The 24,538-nt window shown below is 43.8% G+C and overlaps 1 protein-coding gene across 5 annotated transcripts in view; it reads left to right on the plus strand.

Moving 5' to 3' along the window:
* wdfy3 (WD repeat and FYVE domain containing 3) overlaps positions 1–24,538 on the plus strand; it is a 444,121-nt gene that overhangs the window by 20,069 nt on the left and 399,514 nt on the right. For 3 of the 5 annotated variants that reach the window (XM_069926059.1, XM_069926063.1, XM_069926062.1), the window contains exons 1-2: positions 10,935–13,091; positions 17,295–17,505. In XM_069926059.1, coding sequence (XP_069782160.1) covers positions 13,075–13,091; positions 17,295–17,505 — 228 coding nt within the window. In that variant the 5' untranslated portion in view covers positions 10,935–13,074. Of the gene's footprint in view, positions 1–10,934; positions 13,092–14,245; positions 14,353–17,294; positions 17,506–24,538 lie in introns of those variants that run through there. The other 2 variants (XM_069926061.1, XM_069926060.1) reach the window with 2 other exon arrangements.

A 24,538-nucleotide genomic window follows, 5' to 3' on the forward strand; every position in this document is an offset into this window, starting at 1 on the left:
TCGGAAGGAAGTAAATTCATATGTTATTTCTAGCTCTGAGGAGCCATTTGTTAATCATACCAACAGATTTCTAGTCTATTACTGAGAGCATCATAAAAAGCATGTTTTTTAAAAAAAATGATGCTTCACATCTCCAGATAGACCACTTTAAGGTTAAATATGCAAACACTGCAGAGGTCAAGGCAGTCAAGAATTGGTTGTGCTAGATAAGATGGGCCTTCTGCCAGGCTGCAGGTTGTAGAGCGCCTTGAAAGAACCAAAGACTTGTTGATCCAAACCAAGGCTTTTATTAACTAAAAGACTGGAGCGTATCACATGTAGGTCGACCAGTCCAGAATGACCTGGTCTGACTAGGAGCAACCTTTTAAGACCTGCCAGTAGGTGTGGCTACACTCTCAGCCAATCACAGTCATCCTACACTACCATCTGTACATGTACACATTGGTGATAGAATCTGTACTATCACACAGGTGCCACAGCTACTGGGAAAAGGTGTCAAGGGGGTGCAGTGTAGAACAGGGATCTGGATATAGGGATTTTTTCTGAAGGGATGTTCTTTCTTTATTTCTTGAGCGAGATATCTCTTTGCAAGATGTATGAAATGCTAAAGAAAACTTTTCCCTTGGTACATATCATGATAATAATAATAATAAATGAATAAATAAATTGATGCTCAACCACAAGTTCTTCAAAAATTTCCCATTGCTATTTTGCTCAGTTTACCCATTAGTAGGTTTGTCCATTTTAGTAAGGACAGTCACATGTCAACTGTGGACAAATGTACACTTTTAGCACTTTTAAACTGAACTTGGAACTTGACCACGTTATGTCAGACTATCACTTTGTCTTCTAGGCATTTAATTTCCTGACATTTGACCTGGATTGCATCTGTTTTGTCACTCACACTTTTCCTGCCTTATTCAAATACAGGATGGCCTGATCCTAATGTTTTATGTTGAACGGTGAAAGTCCTAATTTCTTAATGGTCTCAGAATCATAGATTCATAGAGCAAAATGTTATAGAAACTGGCCCTTCAGCCCACCAAATCTTCACCGACATTAAAGCCACTATTTACATGAATCATTAGTTTTTAGATTTCCAATACGTACATTTTATTTGGATTTTCACAAGCAGCCTTTATTTTGGGAGTGATGAAACCCATTTGAAAGAGCACAAAAGCAATCTTTTGGAGTTGTCTGAGTCCCTTTCTCACAGCCCCTCTGTGATTGCTACTGCTCTCCTTCACTTTGAACATGTTCATCTACTGGCCATTGTCTTAACTCTCTCTCTACCTTTCTTTTACGACCTATCTTCCCTCCCCATTCAGTCCTGATGCAGGGTCCCAACCCAGACACTTTGATATTTCTTTTTCCCTTGTAAATATGGCGAGAGGTGCTAAGTTCTTACAGCAGTTTGTATTGTTTGTGTTCAGATTCCAGCACCTACAGTCTTTTGCCTCCACTCTTTTAAAGTTTAAAATAGTTTCCGTTGAAGATGGTAGTGAGCCATAGTAAAAAAAAATTATTCCAAACTTGTACAGCAAATTACAATACATAGGGGTATGTTTCTTAATCTTTATCCTTTTTATACACAATTTCCCTTTCATTATACACTGGCATATTAAATTAACTGTTAGATTTTTAGTTATAATGATTTTGTAAAGAGTAATTAATACTATAAAGATAAAATTGGGCCAGATTCCTGAAAGCTGAAGCAAATGGGAACTTATTTAGAAATGCTAAAAGCTCTGCATTGAATTTTGGTCACTTTTCCATACAAGTTGCAATAATGTCTGAAAGCTGATGTCTGACTGAAGTTGGGTTCCTCCTGAAGTCCAGAAGGTTGGTGTGAATTCTACTTTGTCCAGCAACTGTGCTGAATGAGCTGAACCCTTGCCAGGTTAAATCTGCAACAGAAGCAGTGAATCCATTAACACACCCCACTGCCACACTCATTTCTAGCCACGGCCTGATGTGCCCACCCCTAAATTGGAGGAACAACACCTTGTATTCTTTCTCAGGAGTCTCCACGCAGACAGCATCAATATCGACTTCAATTTCCATGAACACCCCCAGTCTCTCTTTTTCCCTCATCCCTCTCTTTCCCTTTCTCTGAATCCCCACCCCTTACCCTTCCTTCTATCAGAGAACTATCTTTCTTAACCCTCTGGCCTCTTTCCCCATCACTGCTTAGCTTTTTCTTCTTCACACCTCCCCCTCTCAATCAATATATACCTATTACCCGTTCACTTGTGTATTTCCCCTTTCTCCTAATTCTGCCCCTCCCCACACCTATTTATTCGGGCATCTGCACATCTGAAGAAGTGCTCAGGCCCAAAATGTTCACTGCTTTTTGCTTTCTGTGCATTCTCTGTGACCTGCTAAATTTTGTATATTGCACTGAGGCAACTACCAACTTCGAACTGTGGCTGCGCTGCGTCGTGGTGTTCCTTCAGGCATCATCAGCCTTAATTCAGTCAGAGAATGACAAACTACAGGCACTGCACTCCTGGGCTAGGCCCTGGTGTACTCGATGATCAGGGATGCCATAAAGTATCTGGAGGTGAAGGACGTCTTGAAAGGCCAGTGCCTGAGAAAGGTAAGTGAAGTCTACGCAAGGCATCTGGTGACCCAAAAAAATCACCCAGGGAATCGAGTGCCGAGTATCTCCGGATCCTGCAAATCTTTGGACATGCCTGTGAATGCAAGGCTGCGGAGAACACAGAAGATCTGATTAGAGTCACCTATGTCATAGGCATCAGGCACAATTAAATCCGTTAAAGGCTATTGAGACAAGGTGAGTTCATCTTGCGGAAGGCCGTTGAATTGGCAGGCACACTGAAGGTGGCCCTCCTACTCGGCCGACAACGCCGCTGCCTCACGGTTGCCCCAGACACCACCAACTTGGGACGCGCCACCACCATCATGCCCCGCCAGCGATCCGACCATGGCAGCCGTACTCTGCGAGCGCCAAAAACCACCATTGCCATGTTCCGTCAGCAACCTGACCACGGCTGCTGTATGCCATGAGCACCCGAAGTGCTACTTCTGCGGCCAAGGAAACTCTGCCCAGCAGACTATGTGGTTTGCTACAGCTGGGTGAAGAAGGGGCACTGTGTGAAGGTGTGTAGATCCAAACTAGCCCTATGCAGCAGCACTGCATGGAGGCCACCATCTTGGACGCCACCATCTCTGGGCGCCAACACCACGTGTGAGTCTTGGAGGCTGCCATCTTGGGCGCCATCTCCAGACCCAGCAGTGCCAAGTGTGAGTTGTGGGGGCTGCCATTTTGGGAGCCATAATCTACCAGCTGAACATGAACACTCTGCGATATCGACAAGCAATGATCTGCCAATAGCCTCCATCACATTGGACCAAGGTAGTCCTCATCAACTCGCTAGGTTAATGATGGACATTCAGTTAAACAGCCACCCTGTGATTGCTACTGCTCTCCTGAGTGACAAGTTGCCTGTTTGATAGGGGTGCACAGAGTCCTTCATCCACCCCAACGTGAAGCAGGGCCACTCTCACGGTAAGGCCAGTAAGCCAAAAGATCTCCTTGGCCTCAAAGTCATATACGACTGATGTCCGCAGCTATTATGTCCTCAGATACTGTGTAGTGATGCTGATTGTGCGGGGTACGGACTACAAAGACTTCAAATTCCTAGTGATGTTGCAGCTATGTGCTGCTGTGCTACTGGGACTGGACTTTCAATGTCACCTTAAAAGTGTGATGATGGAGTACAATAGGTCCCATCACCCCATCACTGTCTAACCAGCAGTTTTTAAATTGCTCACTGCATTCAACCGGCAATTACCCTTCAACCATCTCTTCCCGCACCCCCAACTGCCTCCAGCCAACAATCTAACCACAGGCGCGCGTGACCTGCGGACTCTCCATCCTCAAAATCACCCCCAATCGCTGTTTTCCAACCTCACCCCCGACTGTAAACCTGTCGCTGTGTTATGAGCCCAAAGGACCCCAAAACCCAGCAGCAATAGACATTCACCAGGACAAGTGGCTTTCAAAACAAAAATTATTTTGAATCAACTTCAAACATGAAAATAGAATCAAACATTAACCAACTTTATACTTAACTAACCCAAATTAACCCCCTTCTAATTCTAAGCACTCGTGTATTCAATGTGTGTGTGTAAATTCAAGAAAAATTCTTTGGTTCACAGTTCAATCTCACTTCTCCTTCCAAGTCCTCTGGTTGCAGGCAATCACCATACTGTGCACAGAATTTAACATATGTAAAGTTCACAAGGCTTGGTGCTTGAAAGGTAAATGTTTACCACTCAGGAAGCTTGTAGGGTTTCCAGAGAGATATTTGTTGCTCCAGGATTTCCACAACTGAGGTACCACCACTAGTCACCTCAGGGTCTCGCTGATGAAACTTGCCCCATCAGGGTCTTCTAGATGGTAACCAAGCTACCACAGAGTTCCATTCCTTCTTCTGTTTCAAGAGAAACATCAGACAGATAGCACTTCCAGCCATCTACTGCTCTGGAACTTGCTTTCATCAGTTTCAAACAGTTTTCCCTGGATTGCACTTTTCATTTACTTGTCAGTGTCTCCCACACTGACTGACTGAACTGTTAACTCAACCCTCTCTCTTCCAACTCCAACTCCAAAAGAGAGCATGTGACTCATGTCTTGCAAAACCCCCACCTTCCACCCCCACCTTCCTGAGCAAAACAACAGGAGTTCTTTCTTCTGCTCCCATCTTTTGTTAATAAACAAAATCCAGGAGAGACCTTTCTATGAACACTTTGCAGAAAGGGTACTGATAAACAGCATGACTCCAGCAAGACAATGGTCAAGCATTTTATGACTTCAGTTCAATTAACACCTACTTGCGAAAGGTGCTTACAATTCTCCAGAGATCCTGCAATGTGAATTCTTCAGACTTTCAAATAAGATCTGTTTTAAAATGTGTGTATGTATGTGACCTACTCTAAATCTTATAAATTCTCCCCAAATATTAATATTGTTACAGCTTCCAAAAATAAACAGTGCATTGACAGAGACAGGGCCTTTATTAGGGCAGAGATACAGAACCTACTCCACAAGGAGACCATTGAACTCAGCACCTGCAGAATGATTATCGACTACAGTCAGACCATTAATAGATACAGCTGGACACATGCCCCCTCCACCGTATATCTGACACGTTGATCCAAATCGCGGAATATCGGGTATTCTCCGCCATCGATATAAAGTCGACTTACCACTGGCTCCCTATCTGCCTGGAGGACCACCAATATACTATTTCGAGGTGGATAGCCACCTCTATCATTTCCTGAAGGTCCCCTTTGGTGTCACTAACGGGATCTCAGTCTTCCAGTGGGAGATGTACCACATAGTGGACCAGTGTGAGGTGCAGGCTACTTTCCCGTATCTGGACAATGTCACCATCTGCGGCCATGACCTGCAGGACCATGACACTGACATCCAGAAATTCCTCCAGATCACCAAACTCCTTGGCTGTGTCGTTGAGAATGAAGTCATTGGCTCTGACTTTGACCCCATGCGCCCACTTTTGGAACTTTCCTTCTCCCACAGCCTTAAAGCCCTGAAAAGGTGCCTGGGCTTTTTCTCTTACTATGCTAACTTGGTCCCCAACCGTACAGGCAAGGCCTGCCCCCTTGTTAAATCCTACTCTTTTGCCTTCAGCCGCATCGACAGACATTACCAAGGCTCAATGCACGCTGTGGACGAATCCACCTTGTTCCAGGTGAAGAGTGATACATCCAACTTCGCCCTGGCTACCACACTTTACCAGGCGGTCAAACTCGTCGCTTTCTTTTCCCGCCCCCTCCATAGGCCTGAAATTCAGCCCTCCTCTGTCGAGAAGGAGGCCTAAGCCATTGTCGAGGTGGTACAGAACTGGAACCACTACGTGGCTGGCAAACAATTTAACATGCTGACTGATCAATGTGCAGTTGTGTTTATGTTCAATAACCAGCAGTGAGGTGAAATCAAAAACAACAAGATATTGAGGTGGAAATTTGAACTCTCCACCTACAATGACAATATCTTATGGTGGCCTGGGAAACTTAATGAGGCCCCCAGATGCTCTATCCAGTGGAACCTGTGCCCACACACAAATTGACTGCTTACAAATCCTCCACAATGATCTCTGCTCTCCTGGAGTCACCAGGTTCTTTCACTTTGTCAAGGCTCGCAATCTGCCCAACTCTATTGAACAAAAACTGCCAAGTTTGTGTGAGTGCAAACAGCATTTCTATTGGCTAGACATTGATGAGTACTCACGTTTTCCATTTGCTATCCCCTATCCAGATGTGAGAAACAGAAGTACCTTCACAGAATTTGCTCGAGACAAAAATTGAGAACAAAGAACATTTATTATACAACAATGCAAAGTTGGGTGGTTCCCCTTACACACTGGGGCTCACCCAACTTTAAAACTGTTTTTTTCAGTATAGAAGTACCCTCCCCTTACATTCTTCTGCCTCCTGGATGAGTTTGGCATTAGGCAATCCTGTCTGCCTACGTGCTGTTTCTGTGAACTTGGAGGACCAGGGGGTATCCTGTCGGTGTCCCATCATGTCATTCACACCTTCCCAACTCTCAGGGCTTACTAACTTCTTAAAGGCAGAACTTGCTAATTCTGTGTAAAAGGCTAGAAGACCCTTATCTTATTCAGACTAACTTTACTTCCTACATTCTATTATCTACCCTTATCCTATTCATACTGGCTTTATTCATTACACATATATCCATACTAGCTTTCTTCATCTCCTTCATCTCTCATATTTTCATATTAGTTTTACTCATCTCTCACACAGATGTGACAGCTGCCATCATCATAAAGGCCCTACGCCAGGGGTCACCAACCTTTTTGAAACTGCGAGCTACTTCAAGGGTATTGAGTAATACGAATGGCTACCAGTTTAGTACACATTTCTGAAATAATAAAGTGGCACAGTTTACCTTTCGCGCAAAGAGAGGAACTACTGACATGGTCTTTGCCCTCAGACAGCTCCAAGAAAAGTGCAGAGAACAAAACAAAGGACTCTACATCACCTTTGTTGACCTCACCAAAGCCTTGGACACCGTGTGCAGGAAAGGGCTTTGGCAAATACTAGAGCGCATCGGATGCCCCCCAAAGTTCCTCATCATGATTATCCAACTGCACGAAAACCAACAAGGTCGGGTCAGATACAGCAATGAGCTCTCTGAACCCATCTCCATTAACAATGGCGTGAAGCAAGGCTGTGTTCTCGCACCAACCCTCTTTTCAATCTTCTTCAGCATGATGCTGAACCAAGCCATGAAAGACCTCAACAATGAAGACGCTGTTTACATCCGGTACTGCACGGATGGCAGTCTCTTCAATCTGAGGCGCCTGCAAGCTCACACCAAGACACAAGAGAAACTTGTCCGTGAACTACTCTTGGCAGACGATGCCGCTTTAGTTGCCCATTCAGAGCCAGCTCTTCAGCGCTTGACGTCCTGTTTTGCGGAAATTGCCAACATGTTTGGCCTGGAAGTCAGCCTGAAGAAAACTGAGGTCCTCCATCAGCCAGCTCCCCACCATGACTACCAGCCCCCCCACATCTCCATCGGGCACACAAAACTCAAAACGGTCAACCAGTTTACCTATCTCGGCTGCACCATTTCATCAGATGCAAGGATTGACAACGAGATAGACAACAGACTCTCCAAGGCAAATAGCGCCTTTGGAAGACTACACAAAAGAGTCTGGAAAAACAACCAATTGAAAAACCTCACAAAGATAAGCATATACAGAGCCGTTGTCATACCCACACTCCTGTTCGGCTCCGAATCATGGGTCCTCTACCGGCATCACCTACGGCTCCTAGAACGCTTCCACCAGCGTTGTCTCCGCTCCATCTTCAACATTCATTGGAGCGACTTCATCCCTAACATCGAAGTACTCGAGATGGCAGAGGTCGACAGCATCGAGTCCACGCTGCTGAAGATCCAGCTGCGCTGGGTGGGTCACGTCTCCAGAATGGAGGACCATCGCCTTCCCAAGATCGTGTTATATGGCGAGCTCTCCACTGGCCACTGTGACAGAGGTGCACCAAAGAAGAGGTACAAGGACTGCCTAAAGAAATCTCTTGGTGCCTCACAGTTCGGCGGGCAGCAACCTCCTTTGAAGAAGACCGCAGAGCCCACCTCACTGACAAAAGACAAAGGAGGAAATACCCAACACCCAACCCCAACCAACCAATTTTCCCCTGCAACCGCTGCAACCGTGTCTGCCTGTCCCGCATCGGATTTGTCAGCCACAATCGAGCCTGCAGCTGACGTGGACTTTTACTCCCTCCATAAATCTTAGTCCGTGAAGCCAAGCCAAAGAAATACTATTAATGATTAATGATATTCATCAATGTGAAGACCACTGATCACATTAATGATTCCTCACAATAATTATTAACAATGATTTAACAAGGTAGGAAACAGATACGTTTCAACGTGCAACACTTTATTTCTATTAATCTCTACAACTGTTTCAGTTTCAAATGATCATTTTTGCAACATTTCATTAGCCACTAACAATGTTTACATATTATGAACTATATACCATGTTTGTATAAGTTATCAATTATGTAAGATTTAACAAAAATCAACTCTTTCAGATTTTTAAATAAATCTTAACATATTTTGTACTAATTTCCAAATTTGCAGCATTTTTAACAAAAATATCAAACAGAATTTAACTTTGCTGTGGCATTGCCATGTTACCACTGACAACATCTGGTATCTGTTTTTTGTCAGTGGGAAGCCAGGCATTGCATGCTGCTCACCAGTGCACTGTAATCTGGGGTGTAACTTGACCCTGCAACTCTGCATCAGTGAGGCATGTTCTGTGTTTGTTCTTGATGAAGTTCATGTCAGAAAAGGCTGATTCACAGAGATAGGTTGAACCAAACAGGCTGGCAACCTTCATAGCTGCTGTGCATATACCATTGTACTTTTCTGTGTCCACAAGGCACCAAAAGTTTGGTACAGCCTGGTAGGCTTTGAGGTGGAGGTCATTTTGCAATGTTATAATTTCAATCTCCACCTGTCCAGCATCCATGTTGAACGTTGCACTGCATGTGATGTCCACTTGCATGAAAGGATTGGAAATGAATGACACACATGGCTCAAGCTGACCAAAGTCACAAAACCTGTTCTCAAACTCTTGCCCAAGACTGTTTATAGCTTGAGAGTACTTTTCTGCAACTTTGTCAAAAGTCTCAGATGCAGAAGCATTACCTTTTTGCACAGAGGGGAAGTGTAAATGCACCGAGAAAAGGTTAATCTTGGCTTTAAATGCATTTACAGCACTTACCATGTCAGCAACAGTCTTACCTTTGCCTTGCAGCTCACAGTTCAAGTGGTTTAGTTTCCCAGTGTGTCCTCCAGCAGCGAGGCATCTTTGCCTTTGGATTGCATGAACTCTTTGATTTCACCCAAAAGTGATAAGAAACGTTGCAAAACTCGTCCCTTGCTGAGCCATCAGATTTCTGTGTGTAGTAACAGGTCACCATATTCAGCTGACAGCTCCTCCAATAGCACCTTGAATATCTTGTGCTGTTTCGCTTTGGAGCAGATGCCCTTTATGATCCTCACGACGGGAGTCATCACATGCTTAAAGCCGGTCACTTTTGCACATATCGCCTGCTGATGAAGGATGCAATGGTAATGCAGAAATGTTGGGAAGTCTGTGTCACCTTTACAGTGCGCGATGAACTCTGCATGTCAGCCTGCATAGCAGGAGCTCCGTCTGTAGTCACCGATACCAGCTTTTCCAAAGATACCTTTTTCTCCGTGAAAAACTTCTTCACCGCATTATAGATGTCAATTCCCCTTGTAGTTGTCTTTAGGGGCAGTAGTGTCAGGAGTTCTTCTTTTGTGAAGAAATCATCAAACACCATCTGGATAAAGATAATCGGCTGCGCTGTACTGCTGCTGTCCACGGACTTGTTGCACTGGATGCTAAACGACCTGCACTTCGCCAGGTCCCAGTCCAGCTGCTCGATCAAGTTTCTGAACTGTGGTGAATCTGTGTTGTGCTGTCAATCTCTTGCTGTGCTTAGTCTGCTTTACTGACATTGGATGTGTATTATCTCTACGACTAAAGACACTCCCATTGGGAATAACTGTGTATTCACCCATTGTCTTTCATTATCGTACCACTAGTTTCTGCTAATAAAAGCCATGATTCCTGGTTAACTACACAGCCTTCATCTTCTTCATTAACTGGCACTTCATGGACATAGCCGAAACTCTTCTAACCATCGTACTTGCCCCCAGTTGGACATTGGAAAGAGTGGATATGACATTGGCTCCATTCTTCTTGTCTTTAAACACAGTGTTTGCAATTATCATCATTGCTTTTTTGAAAACCTCCCTGTCTGAAAATGACTTCTTTATCAGAAAATATGTAGCTCTGAATGAGGCTTCGGTTGTTTTTCAGGAGTTTTTCACTGGCCTCATGAAAAAAGACTGCTGTTTGCCCAAAGCTGCCTTGAAGTCGCGGGCTTTTTCTGCCTGTAGTGCACTGCCCAGTGGGCAGTACCGGTGCCCGGTACTGAAGTGTCTCTCCACATTGTGTCACTTTGCTGATGTCACTGTTGTCAGAAATGAGACACACACAGTTTTCTTTCACAGTAGTAAAAAAGAACTCTTCCTCCCATTCACTGTGAAAATTATAAGTTTGTGGCGGCGCACTCTTTCATGGCGAACCGGCCATGTGGCGGGACAGCCATGGGAAGATGGCGCTATCAGGGTTTCTCCCTGCCTCAAGTGTCCTGCCCTGCGTGTGCCTGGGACAGCGATTATGATGTCACAATGCACGAGGTGACTGAGCTCATGCTGCCCTTAAAAGGGCGTGTGCTGAATTTGAATAAAAACAGTCATTAACAACTTTCAATGTGGTGGCTGAGTCTTTCTTGGCTGTGTCCAGTACTACATTGGTGACCCCGTTGAGCCCAGAAGCCTCTCTGGTCTCAAGATCATGGATCCGGCAGAGATCAACGCCGTTGCCATCAAACTGCCCATCTTCTGGACCCATCGCCCGCGTACATGGTTTGGGCAGGGGGAGGTGCAGTTTCAACTGAGGAACATTTCAGCAGATGCCACGATGTTCTACCACGTCATGAGCGTGCTGGACGAAGAACCGGCAGCCAGGTGGACGATCTAATACACAACCCACCGGCCGAGGGTAAATATCCTGCCCTCAAGAACCTGCTCCTTGGCACTTTCAGTCTCTCCCCTCAGCAGCGTGCCTCCAGGCTTTTGCACCTCGATGGGGCTTGGGGACCGCATGCCATCAGACCTAATGGACGAGATCCTTTTGCTGGCAGAGGATCACAAACATTGTTTCCTATTCCATCAGATCTTCCTCGAGCAGATGCCCGGGGACATCCAACTACTCCTGGCGGATGAGGACTTCATGGATCCATGCTGAGTCGCAGCCCGAGTGGACACCCTCTGGTGCACCAAGAGGGAAAATGAAGCAGCCCTCAGTCAGGTTGTGCAACCAAGAACCAGCCGGCTGCAACTTCCCCAAGCACAAATGGAGGAACACCATTCCACCTGGTGCTTTTACCATCAGCGCTAGGGAGCGCAAGCTCGTAAGTGACGACAACCGTGTGACTACCAGGGGAAACAATCTGGCCAGCCACCGTTGATGGCTGAGACGGCTGGCCACGTTGCCAATAAGTCCACTGGCTGGCGTTTCCTGGTGGACAGGAGCAGAGCTGAGCATCCTGCCCCCCATCGCCCTCGAGACACACAACCGATCTCGTGATCCCATCATGTGGACAGAATGGTTCCGCCATCAAGACCTTCAATACCCACAGGACACAGATCCAGCTCAGGAAAGAGAATTTCCACTGGAAGTTCGTGTTAACCTCAGTGGGTACTGCGTTGTTTGGGGCCGACTTCCTGGGACACATGGACTGTTGATCGACATGAAGGACAAGAGGCTGGTCAACTCTCGCACCTTCCATTCGGTGCGCCTTGACACCACGGACACCTGCAAGCCCGAGATCGCCGCCATCGCCACTTCCAGGGACGAGTATTTGAGCTTACTCCACGAGTTCCCCAGCCATTCTACAACCACGATTTAGTGCCACCTTACCCTAGCACAGGTTATACCACCATATCTCCACGCAGGGCCCCCTGCTGCACGCTAAGCCCAGACAACTTCTGCCCGAGAAGCTGCAGCTGCCAAAGGAGGAGTTTTCTCGACTGCAAGAGTTAGGGATCGTCTGTCGCTCGGACAGCGCCTGGGCATCGCCTCTCCACATGGTCCCCAAATTCTCCAGGGGCTGGAGATCCTGTGGTGATTACTGGTGTTTGAACGACGCGACCACACTGGACAGGTACCTGGTTCCCCACATTCACAACTTCTCGGCCAATCTCCACGGCGCACAAGTCTTCTCCAAGGTCGATCTGATGCGGGGTTGTCATCAGCTCCCGGTCCACCCTAAGGACATCGGCAAGACGGCGATCATCACCTCCTTTGGTCTCTTTGAATTCCTGCATATTGCCTTTCAGCCTCAAGAATGCGGCCTAGACTTTTCAATGCCTCATGGATGCAGTGGGTAGGACTTGGACTTTGTGTTTATCTATCTGGATGATATCCTTATTGGCAGCCGCAACTGCAAAGAGCACAAGGCCCATTTCCGTACCCTGTTTGTCCGACTGGCGGAGTTTGGCCTCATGATCAACGTGGGCAAGTTCTAGTTCTGCAAGCAGACGCTGCAGTTCCTGGGGCACTCCATCTCGGCAGCAGGTCCTGCCCCTGTGCCAGAGAAGGTCGAGGGCGTCCAGCGGTTTCCCCAAGCCAACCACCCTCCAGGGTCTGCAGGAGTTCGTGGGGATGGTGAATTTTTATTATTGGTTCATCCCCGGCGCACCCCGCACCATGCGACTGCTGTTCGCGTTGATCACCACTAAGGAGAAAGTCCTGACCTGGTCAGAGGAGGCAGAGAGCACTTTTGACGCAACAAAGGAGGCCCTCGCCAACGCAACTCAATTGGTCCACCCACGCCCGGAGGCACACACGGTGCTCTCAGTGGATGCCTCAGCCACGACGGTAGGGGGCATACTCGAGCAATGGTTCAACAGACAGTGGCGCCCGCTGGCCTTCTTTAGCAAACACCTGTGCCCGCTGGAGCTCAAGTACAGCGCTTTCGACCAGGAGCTCCTAGCGCTGTACCTGACCATCTGGCACTTTCGATACTTTCTGGAGGGCAGGCCCTTCATGGTGTTCACGGACCACACATGCACTTGTGATGGCCAAAGATCTGTGGTCAGCTCGGCAGCAATGCCACCTCTCCTACGTGTCGGAGTTCACCAACATCTGGCACAGGGTAGGCAAAGACATTGTCGTGGCGGATGCGCTCTCTCATCCGGCGATCAATGCTCTAGCCCCCAGCCTTGACTACACACAGTTGGAACAGGCCCAGAAGCTGGACACAGAGACGCATGCTCTCCTGACCGCCATCTCTGGCCTCTTGCTCCAGTACATTCAGTTGCCCACCAGCCCAGACATGCTGCTCTGCAACGTCTCCACTGGCTTGCCGTGCCCGGTAGTCCCACCACAGTGGAGATCTAGGGTTTTCAGCTTAGTCCACAACCTAGCCCACCCCTCGGTGAATAATTCGGTGCGAATGGTGGCAGAGCGGTTTGTGTGGCACGGGCTCAAAAAGGAGGTGGCCACGATGGCGAGGAATTGCACCAGGTACCAGGCCTCCAAGGTCCACCGGCATACGCAGGCCCCAATCCAGCAATTCAACCCGGCAGTGCAGAGATTTCAGCACATTCACATTGAAGTCGTAGGCCCTCTGCCGGTGTCCAGAGAAGCGTGCTACCTTCTCACAATAGTCAATTGGACCACGAGATGGCCAGAGGCAGTTCCCATCAAAGAGACTTCCGCAGAGACGTGCGCCAGGAACTTAGTCAGTCATTGGATCACTAGGTTAGGAGTCCCAGCGCACATCACTAGTGACAGGGGGGCCCAGTTCACCTCCGGGCTCTGGGCTCAGCTGGCAAACCTCCTGGGGATTGAACTCCACCACACCCCAGCATATCACCCGCAAGCAAATGGTTTGGTGGAGAGGTTTCATTGTCATCTGAAATCCGCCCTCATGGCTCGCCTCACCGGCCCAGGGTGGGCAGACGAACTGCCCTGGATCCTCTTCGGCATCAGAACACCACCCAAGGAGGTGTTTTTGGCTTGGCTTCTTCGTGAATTCACCCTCATTAACCTAGATTATGCAGCTATGAGGGAGGAGCTAGCCAAAATAAAATGGAAAGATCCACTAGCTGGGAGGACAACTGGGGAAAAATGGCAGGTATTTTTGGACATTTTTCACAGGTTTCAGGACAAATTTATTCCAAAGTGGAGGAAAAGCTCTAGGAGATGCAAATGGCAGCCGTGGCTAACTAATGAAATCAAATGTAATATCAAATTCAAAGGGAGTAAGTATAGGATAGCGAAGCGGAGTGGGAAGTTAGAGGATTGGGAAACCTTCAAAGAGCATCAGAGGGTAACTAAGAAAGTCATAAGAGAGGGGAAAATGAAGTATGAGAGGAAATTAGCAAATAATATAATGGAGGATAGCAAAAGCTTTTTTAAATATGTGAAGAGGAAGAAATTGGTTCGGTCTAAAATTGGTCCATTAAGAATGGAAAAGGGTGAAATTATTACCGGAAACAAGGAGATGGCTGAGGAATTTAACAAATACTTTGCAACTGTCTTCACCAAGGAGGATATAGGTTATGGTCAGTTAGGGGGTGGTGGTCATGCGGTATCAAGAGACTTGGGGAACTTTCCTGGGGAAGTAGGGGATCTAATGGATATTCGGATCCAGGAACAGGAGGTTGTGAGTAAATTGTTGGGTTTGAGGGCTGATAAATCCCCAGGGCCTGATGGGCTGCATCCCAGGGTGCTTAAAGAAGTTGCTATGAAAATTTTGGAAGCACTAGTCGACATTTTCCAAAGTTCCATAGATTTATTGGAGGTCCCTGAGAATTGGAGAGTGGCTGATGTGGTGCCGATTTTTAAGAAGGGAGGGAGGGAGAAAACGGGAAATTATAGACTGGTCAGCCTGACGTCGGTAGTGGAGAAGATATTGGAGTCTATCATAAAAGGAGTAATAGCAGAACACTTAGGCAGAAATAATAGTATAAGGACTAGTCAGCATGGATTCCTTAAGGGTAAGTCATGCTTGACTAACTTTCTGGAATTTTTCGAGGATGTGACAAAGAGGGTGGACTTGAGAGAGCCAGTGGATGTGGTGTATTTGGACTTCCAGAAGGCCTTTGATAAGGTACCGCACGGGAGACTAGTGGGCAAGATCAGGGAGCATGGTATTGGAGGTAAGGTGCTGACATGGATAGGAAATTGGTTAAGAAATAGGAAACAAAGGGTTGGGGTAAGCGGGTCTATTTCAGGACGGCAGGATGTGACGAGTGGAGTGCCGCAGGGATCGGTATTGGGTCCTCAGTTGTTTGTAATTTATGTAAATGATTTGGATGAGGGGATTATTAATAACTTGAGCAAATTTGCTCAAGTTCTCTGACACGAAACTGGGTGACGGTGTGGGATGTGAGGAGGATGTCAGGAAAATGCAGAGGGACTTGGACAGGTTGGGGGAGTGGGTTGCTGAATGGAAGATGATGTTCAATGTAAGCAAATGTGAGGTTATCCATTTTGGGGGCAATAATAGGAAAGCTGAGTATTATTTAAATGGAGACAAGCTAGGGAGTGGGGAGGAGCAAATGGATCTGGGAGTACTTGTTCACCGGTCACTGAAGACTAGCAAGCAGGTTCAGAAAGCTGTGAAGAAGGCTAATGGCATGTTGGCTTTCATAAAGAGGGGATTGGAGTATAGGAACAGAGACGCCCTTCTGCAGTTGTACAGGGCCCTGCTGAGACCCCATCTGGAGTATTGCGTCCAGTTCTGGTCTCCAATTTTGAGGAAGAACATACTAGCTATAGAGGGTGTGCAGCGCAGATTTACAAGGTTAGTTCCAGGGATGGCGGGGTTGACATATGCTGAAAGGCTAGAAAAACTGGACTTGTATCTGATGGAGTTTAGAAGGATGAGGGGGGACATGATTGAGGTATACAAAATTATCAGGGGGATAGACAGGGTGAAGTCGGATTACTTGTTCCCAATGATGGGGGAGACGAGGACTAGAGGGCATAGTTTACGAATACAGGATAGGCCCTTTAGGACGGAGATGAGAAAACATTTTTTTACCCAGAGAAGTGTGAATCTGTGGAATGCTCTGCCACAGAGGGTGGTAGAGGCAGATTCGCTGATCATGTTCAAAAGAAAGTTAGATAAGACTCTAGTGGGCAAAGGAGTTAAGGGTTATGGGGATAAGGCTGGAAAGGGGTACTGATGGTATTGATCAGCCATGATCTGTAAAATGGCGGTGCTGGCTCGACGGGCCGAAGGGCCTACTCCAGCTCCTATTGTCTATTGTCTATAATATAGACTTCAGCAAACAGCATGGCTGAGAAGTGTGTGCCGGAGTTATTTTATGAGGATTTGTTTTTTTTGGAGGGAGGGAAGCAGAGAAGAGGAAGATAGAGATAGCTTGGAAGGTGTTGTTTCAGGGATGAGGGCAAGTTCCTTTATTTAATATAGGTTTCTATAGTTTTAAAATGTGTCTTCAGGTGTCCAACAAATGAAATGTCACAAATTAACTAAAAATGTCTGATAAAGCTTGAAGCAGCATTCTTTGAGGACTAGACTTCTACCTTCTCACCATATGCTTTTCAAAAGTCAGTCTTCAAACCTTAGTGATTTTGATATGTGGTGTCTATTTGACCTCCAGTAATGCTGCAACATTCTTATGCCAAAATGAAAGTACGGTAAAATTCCCATTATCCAGGATTCAAGCAGCTGCCAAAAAATTGCAAAAAATGTAAAAAAAAAATTAAATTTTAAAATTGGCAGCCCACTAGTGGGCTCTCCCCGACTAGTGGTCAGTCGCCAATCCGTGCAGCATGTAATCTCAAGCAACCAGCAATTTCATTTTCTAGCATCTACCAATCTCCATAAGTGTCGGATATTGGGGATTTTACTGTATTTTATTAGCAACATGGATTTTTTTGATTTGAAATTTGTCTTGAAGTAAATCTATTTTAGAAAATTGTTCATTGTAAAGTGTAGCTACTGTGAAGTTATTTTTGTAGACATTTTGTTTATTGTGTAAATAGTGCTATATTTAATATAAATCTGACCTCAGTTTCATTAATATTAGAACTCTTATTCCACAGGATTGGGCGTGCTTTCAGCAAACAAGAAAAAATGAACATGGTGAAGAGAATCATGGGCCGTCCACGGCAGGAAGAGTGTAGTCCACAGGATAATGCACTTGGTCTAATGCACTTGCGTCGTCTTTTCATGGAACTCTGTCATTCACCTCGGCATATGACTCAGAAGGAACAGGAGGAAAAGTTATACATGATGTTACCAGTTTTCAACAGGGTGAGTATGGAGATTCAAATGGTATGATCACTGGAAAGTAATGGTTGTTGAATATTTAAAAAAAATTGATCTTTAGGTAAGATCAAGTGTTAAGCTGCATTTTTTTGTCAGGTTATTAGTACTGTAACAAGAGTTCCATTCTCTTGTTCAAAGGAGAGTAAGCAGCCAGATATCGTGTGTAGGAAGGCTGATAAGTTTGGCGTTGATTTGAAAGACAAAACCTCCAGGGTTGTGATCTTACTATTGCTACCTGTGCTACATGCAAGTGAGGTTAAAAAATAGAAGGATAATACAACTTAATATTTGGCTAAAGAGATGGTTCATGAAGGAGGGCTTCATATTTCTGGATGATCAGACTCTCTTCCAGGTAAGGTGGGACCTGTAGTGGTTTGCTTCTGAACTGGAGGGGGACTAATATCCTTGTAGGAATTTGCTGGTGCAGGACCGGAGTGCTATAGGAAAGGCAGATGAGCTTAGAGCATGAATTGGCACGTGGAATTACAACATCTTGGCCATCAGTGAAACTTGATTGCAGGAGAGGTAAGACTGGCAGTTCAATATTCTAATATTCCGTTATTCCAAGATTCTGTTGTTTCAGATGTGATAGAAGGGAGGCATTGCAAGTCAGGGAAAATGTTACAGCAGTGCTTAGACAGGGTAGACTTAAGGGCTTGTTTACTGAAGCTATGTAGGTAGAATTGAGGAACAGGAAAGGTATTCTGATTCACCTAATAGTCAGCCAGAAGTGAAGGAGCAAATCTGCAAGGAAATAGTAGATAGCTGCAGAAAACAGAAAGTTGTGATCATAAGTGACTTTCACTTTCCATGTATTGACTGGGACTCCCATACTGTAAAAGGGCTGGATGGCTTAGAGTTTGTCAAATGTGTTTAGATAAGTTTTCTAAATCAACATATCGAGGTACCAGCCAGAGTGAGGGTAGTTCTGGATCTCCTATTGGGGAACCAGACAGGACAGGTGATGGAAGTGAGTGTAGGTGAGTACTTTGGGTCCAGTGATAATGCCATTCATTTCGATAATTATGGATAAAGATAAGTCTGGTCCTTGAAATGAGATTCTAAACTGGAGAAAGGCCAATTTTGAAGAAATGGAAAAGGATCTAGAAAGCATAGATTGGAGCAGGTTGTCTTTGGTAAGTGGGAGGCCTTCAAAGGTAGAATTTTGAGAGAACAGAGTATGTTCCTGACAAGATTAATGCTAAAGTTAACAGGCATAGGGAACCTTGATTTTCAAAGGATATTTTGGATCTAGTTTAAAAAGATGTATAGCAGGTAAAGGCTACAAATGGGTAATTTAGGTACTTGAGAAAGTGGAAGGGCTAAAAGAACATAGGACTGTCCTGCATGTTGACAGTCCTAAGGTCTTTTACTGGTATATTAAGTGCAGGACAAGAGGGCACAGTCTTAGAATTAGAAGGTACCCATTTAAAACAGATGAGAAGAAATTTCTTTAGCTAGAGGGTCGTGGATATGTAGAATTCATTGCCACATACAGCTGTGGAGGCCCGATCATTGAGGGAGTTTAAGGAGGAGATTGATAGGTATCTAATTAATCAGGGTATCGAGTGATATGGGGAAAAGGTCGGAAATTGGAACTAGATGTGAGAATAGTTTAGCTTGGCATGGAGTTGTGGAGCAGACTTAATGGGATGAATGATCTACTTCTGTTCTTTATCCTGTGATCTTGTGAACATTGATTCAGGACCAAAGAGGAAATGATTCTTATTGAACATGAACAAACATTACAAAAAATGAAAAAAAAGTTTCTTAGAGCACAATAGTTTATACACAATGAGTCATTAGGGAATATCACATGCACTAACTAGACCATCCAATTCCTTCCGGCACAAATCATATGTTCACTTTCATTATCACAGTATGCTGTGACTGCAGTGGGCACTATCTGCAAAGCGGACAGTAGTTGTTCCTAAAGGCTTCCATGAACCTGTGACTTCTGAGCAAAAAAATTATGAAGGTAACTGATACATGGGAACACACCACCTTCATGTTCCAAATCCACAACATTCTGTCTTTGGAATATATTGTGGTTCAAAATGTTGGATTGATGAAAATATTGTGGAAATAACTTTTAGAATACAGCAGTTCCAGAAGCCAGCTCATTATCACTTTGGCCATCCAGTGCCTATTTTCTTCTCCCACTAATTTTTTTTATTTGTATTAGTAGTTTTAGCCACCATTCAGCCTTTATGTTTATCCCCAGTATTTTCTTGATACATTATTCCTAAGGAACATGAGAAGCATTTGATCCTTGCACATTTTTCATCATTCTTCGAGATTGTGGTTTATCTTTTACAAATTGCATAATTCCTTGGTTCTTTTAATAGTAAAAAAATTCAGTTCAGATCTGCCTTGAATATATTTGGTGACTGAACCTCCATGTCTCTTTTGCAAAGAAAATTTCAAAGATTCATTTTTCTCTAGGTGGAGATTTTTGGATCAATACTCCCTTGGTTCAAAGCATCTTAGCGAGTGAGATTTTTGTATCTTTCCTCTCATGCCCTGTAACGAAATGTCACATCAAGTCTGTTAATTTCTCCTTGCAAGAAAATTTTCCCATTCCAGGAGGAAAAGCAGCTTTCATTTTTTGGCAGAGACTACACTTGTACATAAGATTCGTGAAAATTAAATTTTCCATGTACTGTTTAAAAATATTCTTTGCTATACATTAAGTTGTTTATCATCTCTAACCTTGAACATTTTTGTAATATTCTGGCTTTTGTTATCAGGAGTATTCAAAGTAACGGATTAAGTTAACACATTGTGACAATGTGATGAACCAAAATATACATATATATATATATATATATACATATATATATATACAGGTACACAATCCTTTATCCGGAGCCCTTGGGGGACAGTGTGTTCTGAATTTCAGAAAGCCAGATTTAAGCCCACCCAAATTGTGCTGCCGTATCTACCCCCACCCTCTTCCAGTCGCGCTGCCGGTCTCTTGCCTGCCTGACTGGCACTGCTGGTCTCTTGCCCGCCTGACTGGCCCTGCCGGTCTCTTGCCCGCCCAACTGGCAGTGCCGGTCACTCTCCACACTTGCTGGTTTTTGGAGCTTTCCGGATTTTAGATGTCCGGATAAAGGATTGGATCGGCAGATGTACCTGTATATCTCATTTATTTATTGAATGTTATTGAATGTTAGTGAGTTTGTGGGACCATTATTTTTTTCATAGTCCTGCTTTAGCACATCTTAAATTACAATTATGAGAATGTTTTTGGATCTTATTTGTCTGACAGTATGTACACATTGGCTTTATAACACATCGCATCAGTAGGGGCATGCCACGTGATGATGTGGTCTTTGGCTGTGAATCCCTTCTCTCTCTGAAAAAGTTTAAAAAAAGAGTTAATAAAGGTTGAAATTTTTTTTTTTAAAAATGAAAAGTTGTCAGAAGATCCAATAAACAACATAACATGTCGCCAAAGAAAGAAAAAAAGCAGCTGTAACTGCACAAGAAACTGAACAGGAAAAAGAAACAGATAAGGAGGAGAGGCCTACCTTGAAGAAGGTAGTCCGAGGAGATAAGCCTGGAGCTGGGGAGACCATGGATATTTCTGTCCAAGGTGTCCTCTGACAATGGCCGTCTGCTATGGGAGAAGAAGTGACTCTGCGAGTGCACAGAAAAAAGCAGAGGCAATTTTTAAAAAAAGCCCAAGAAGCTTCCAGCTCCAGCGATCAGGATGAAGACCAAGAAGAATGGGAATTACATTTAGAACAAGGAGCTATGATGAAAAAGACAGGAAAATAAATGAAAGGGGACATTATTTACAGCTGAATTGAAGAAATATATGGAAAATTTTCAACCATCTTTGGTGCAATTAACAAGCAAAAGTTAAGTGGAATGAGAGTATAGTTGAAAATAAGACTTTACAAAAAAGGTGGAAAGTGATGCAGCAAGTAGATAAGAAATTTGAAGTTGTGGAAGAAAAAATTAAAGGAAATGAATTTGAAATTCAAAATGTTAAAGAACAGATGAAAAAAAAATTCAAGTTGAAGCGGCTGCAACAAAAGATCAACTAACTCAAAAATTTGACATTTTGGAAAATTTTAGTAGAAGAAACAATAGAAAAATTGTTGGACTTGAAAGCAATGAAGGTCAGGGAATGAAGTTTTAGCAACGTTGGATTCTGCAATCTTTGGGGGTAACTGAGTTTCACAGAGATATTGAGATTGAAAGAGCTCATAGAGCGTTATGGTCGAAGCCACTACCAGATATTAGTTAAATTGCTTCGTTATGAAGTGAGAGAAAAGTTCTTGAAACTGGTGGCGAAACAAGGGAAAGAAAGACAATCACCATTAATTTAAAATAGAAATAAGATCTTCCTTTATCCTGATATAAGTTTTGATTTGTTGAAAAAGAGAAAAGAATTCAATGCTGTTAAAAATGTGTTATGGATACCTTTGTCCTAAGGTATCCAGTAGTATTGAAATTTTTTTTGTTCCAGATGGGGGGGAAAATAGATTCTTTATGGAACCCAATGAAGCAAAGGTGTTTGCAGACTCGTTGCCTGAGAAAGAGAGACAAATAATGAGTGGCGTTTGAAATGATTATAGCTGATAATATAGAGAGGGAAAAAGGAAATAGTAAAAAGGAGGAAAAATTTAACCTGAAAGATCTATAAATAAGTAAAAATTTGTAAATGTTAAAGATTTTATAGATTTTATGCAATAAGGGAGAGTAGAGTAATTAGAGAGAGTTAGTTGGGAGTGAATGACTAACTTCTATGGAATCGTGAGTGCTGATGTGGTTTCGTCCGCAACTCGTATAGATCAGGATTTTAAAGACATATTTTCAATAATGTATGCCTTTGAGGGGGGGGGGGTTCTATCATTTTCTGGTTTTTCTTTTTCACAGTATATTAAGAACATTTAAAAAATATAATATTAGTGTTGTAAAAATGAGATGGAGGGGAGTGGAAAGATGGCTGGAAAACTGAATTTTATTAGTATTAATATTAACAGGATACAGAATCAAATAAAGCAGAAAAAAATATTAGTGTAATGGGGAAAGAAACAAAAATAGACATTGCCTTTTTACAAGAAACACATTTGACAGAAAAAGAACATGAAAAATTAAAAAATGATTGGGTAGGAACCGTAATGGCATCCTCATTAATTCAAAAGCTAGAGGTATAGGAATATTGATAATTAAAAATTTATCAGTGAAAATTCTGGATACAATTGGAGACACATCAGGAAGATATGTTATGGTAAATTGTCATATTTATTTGGAAGAATGGACTTTAATGAATGTATATGCACCCATGTAGATGATGGTAAATTTGTACAAGATATTTTTATCCAATTATCAAATGCCAAAGGAAAAGTTATTAGGAGGAGATTTTAATTCTACTTTGGACCCGAAACTGGATAGGTCAGGTGAGAAAATGATGGAAAAATAAAGTAGCTAAAATAGCAATAGATTTAATAAAACATTTGGGGTTAATAGATATATGTAGAAGAATTCACCCAAGTGAAAGAGATTATTCTTTTTATTCTTTTTGGCATAAAACATAATCACGAATAGATATGTTTTTAATTTCTGCACAATTAGAGTGCATAAGGTTGAATATCAAGCACGAGTTTTATGTGATCATTCACCTTTAATTTTGTAAACTTTATTGGAGGAAGAACAAAAGATAAGGTATAGATGGAGATTTATATACAACATTGCTGAAGAAAAAAGGATTTTCCCACTTTATGAGACAACAGATAAAAAAAATTCTTTAAACTAACAATGATTCAGTAACGAATAAGTTTATAGTACGGGATTCTATGAAGGCATATCTTAGATGTCAAGTAATAGGTAATAAGCTGTTCACTAACGAGCTCATTAACAGGCAGGGAATAAAAGGACTGTGTATGTCTGCAATAAACCAATCTTGAGTTGACTACCTTTGTGTGTGCTTGCCTTTATTTGGTAGCATCTACCATAGTAGCCGCTACAAGTGCAAAGAAAAGTCGAGAAAAAAATACTGTTAGAATTTTAAAAATTAATATTTAATACAATATAAACTTACAGACCGGAGACAGCTATATTGAGGTCACGACAAAAATATTATGAATTAGGTGAAAGAGCTCATAAAGTACTGGCATCGCAATTAAAAGCAAAGTATGTTTCTAGAACAATAATTGGTACCAAGAAAAGTACTAGTCAAGTTACTTATAAAACGCAGGAAATAAATGATTGTAGCTGACCATTACAAAGAAACACACACAGCGTGACAGGTTAACTCACTCCTTTATTAGGGCTGGAAAGGCTGCTTTTATACTATTCAAGTTCCCCCCCATTTTTGCTGATTGACTGAGTCAGCAGCAGGCAGGAATATCTATGCATATGAATGCCCTTCTTCCCCATCCTGCTTCTGCTGAGTTAGCTGGGCAGCTTGACCAATGCCATTTTAGGGCTGTTGATCTGATGCTGCCCCAGCTTCTACCCGCACTGGTTCGTTGTCCTGGGAGTCGTTTTAGTGATCTCTGTCTGTGTCTACTGCCGGCCCAATCTCTGCAATTACGGGTCACCACATGACCCCCCGCCCCGTAATCGGCTTTACAGTCTATAGTGTCCGTAGGTATAGTCCCCAAAGTCTTTTGTGGTCTGCCTCTGCGTCGAGGTGTTGGTGTCTCCATGGGTTCTGCTGGGTCTGTGTAGGCAGGCTTGAGTCTATCTGTAGTGAAGATCTTTGGTTTACCACCGATGTCCAGCTCGAAGGTGGCTCCGTTGTTCCAGATGACTTGAAAGGGATGTTTGTATGGCTTCTGCAGTGGTGAACGATGGGGTCCTCAGAGTACAAACACATACTCATAGACCTTGAGTTCTTTGGGGAATTTGAACTTGGCTTGTCCGTGTCTGTAGGGTGGGATTGGAGCAAGGTTACCGACCTTTTCTCGCAGCCTGTCCAGGAAGGTGGTTGTCTCCTCTTGTTGTCCTCCGGCCTATGTAACGAAATCCCCGGGAACCGTGAGTGGGGCTCCGTAGA

The sequence above is a fragment of the Narcine bancroftii genome, chromosome 3 (assembly GCF_036971445.1).
Source record: "Narcine bancroftii isolate sNarBan1 chromosome 3, sNarBan1.hap1, whole genome shotgun sequence".
In the NCBI taxonomy this organism is placed as follows: Eukaryota; Metazoa; Chordata; class Chondrichthyes; order Torpediniformes; family Narcinidae; genus Narcine; species Narcine bancroftii.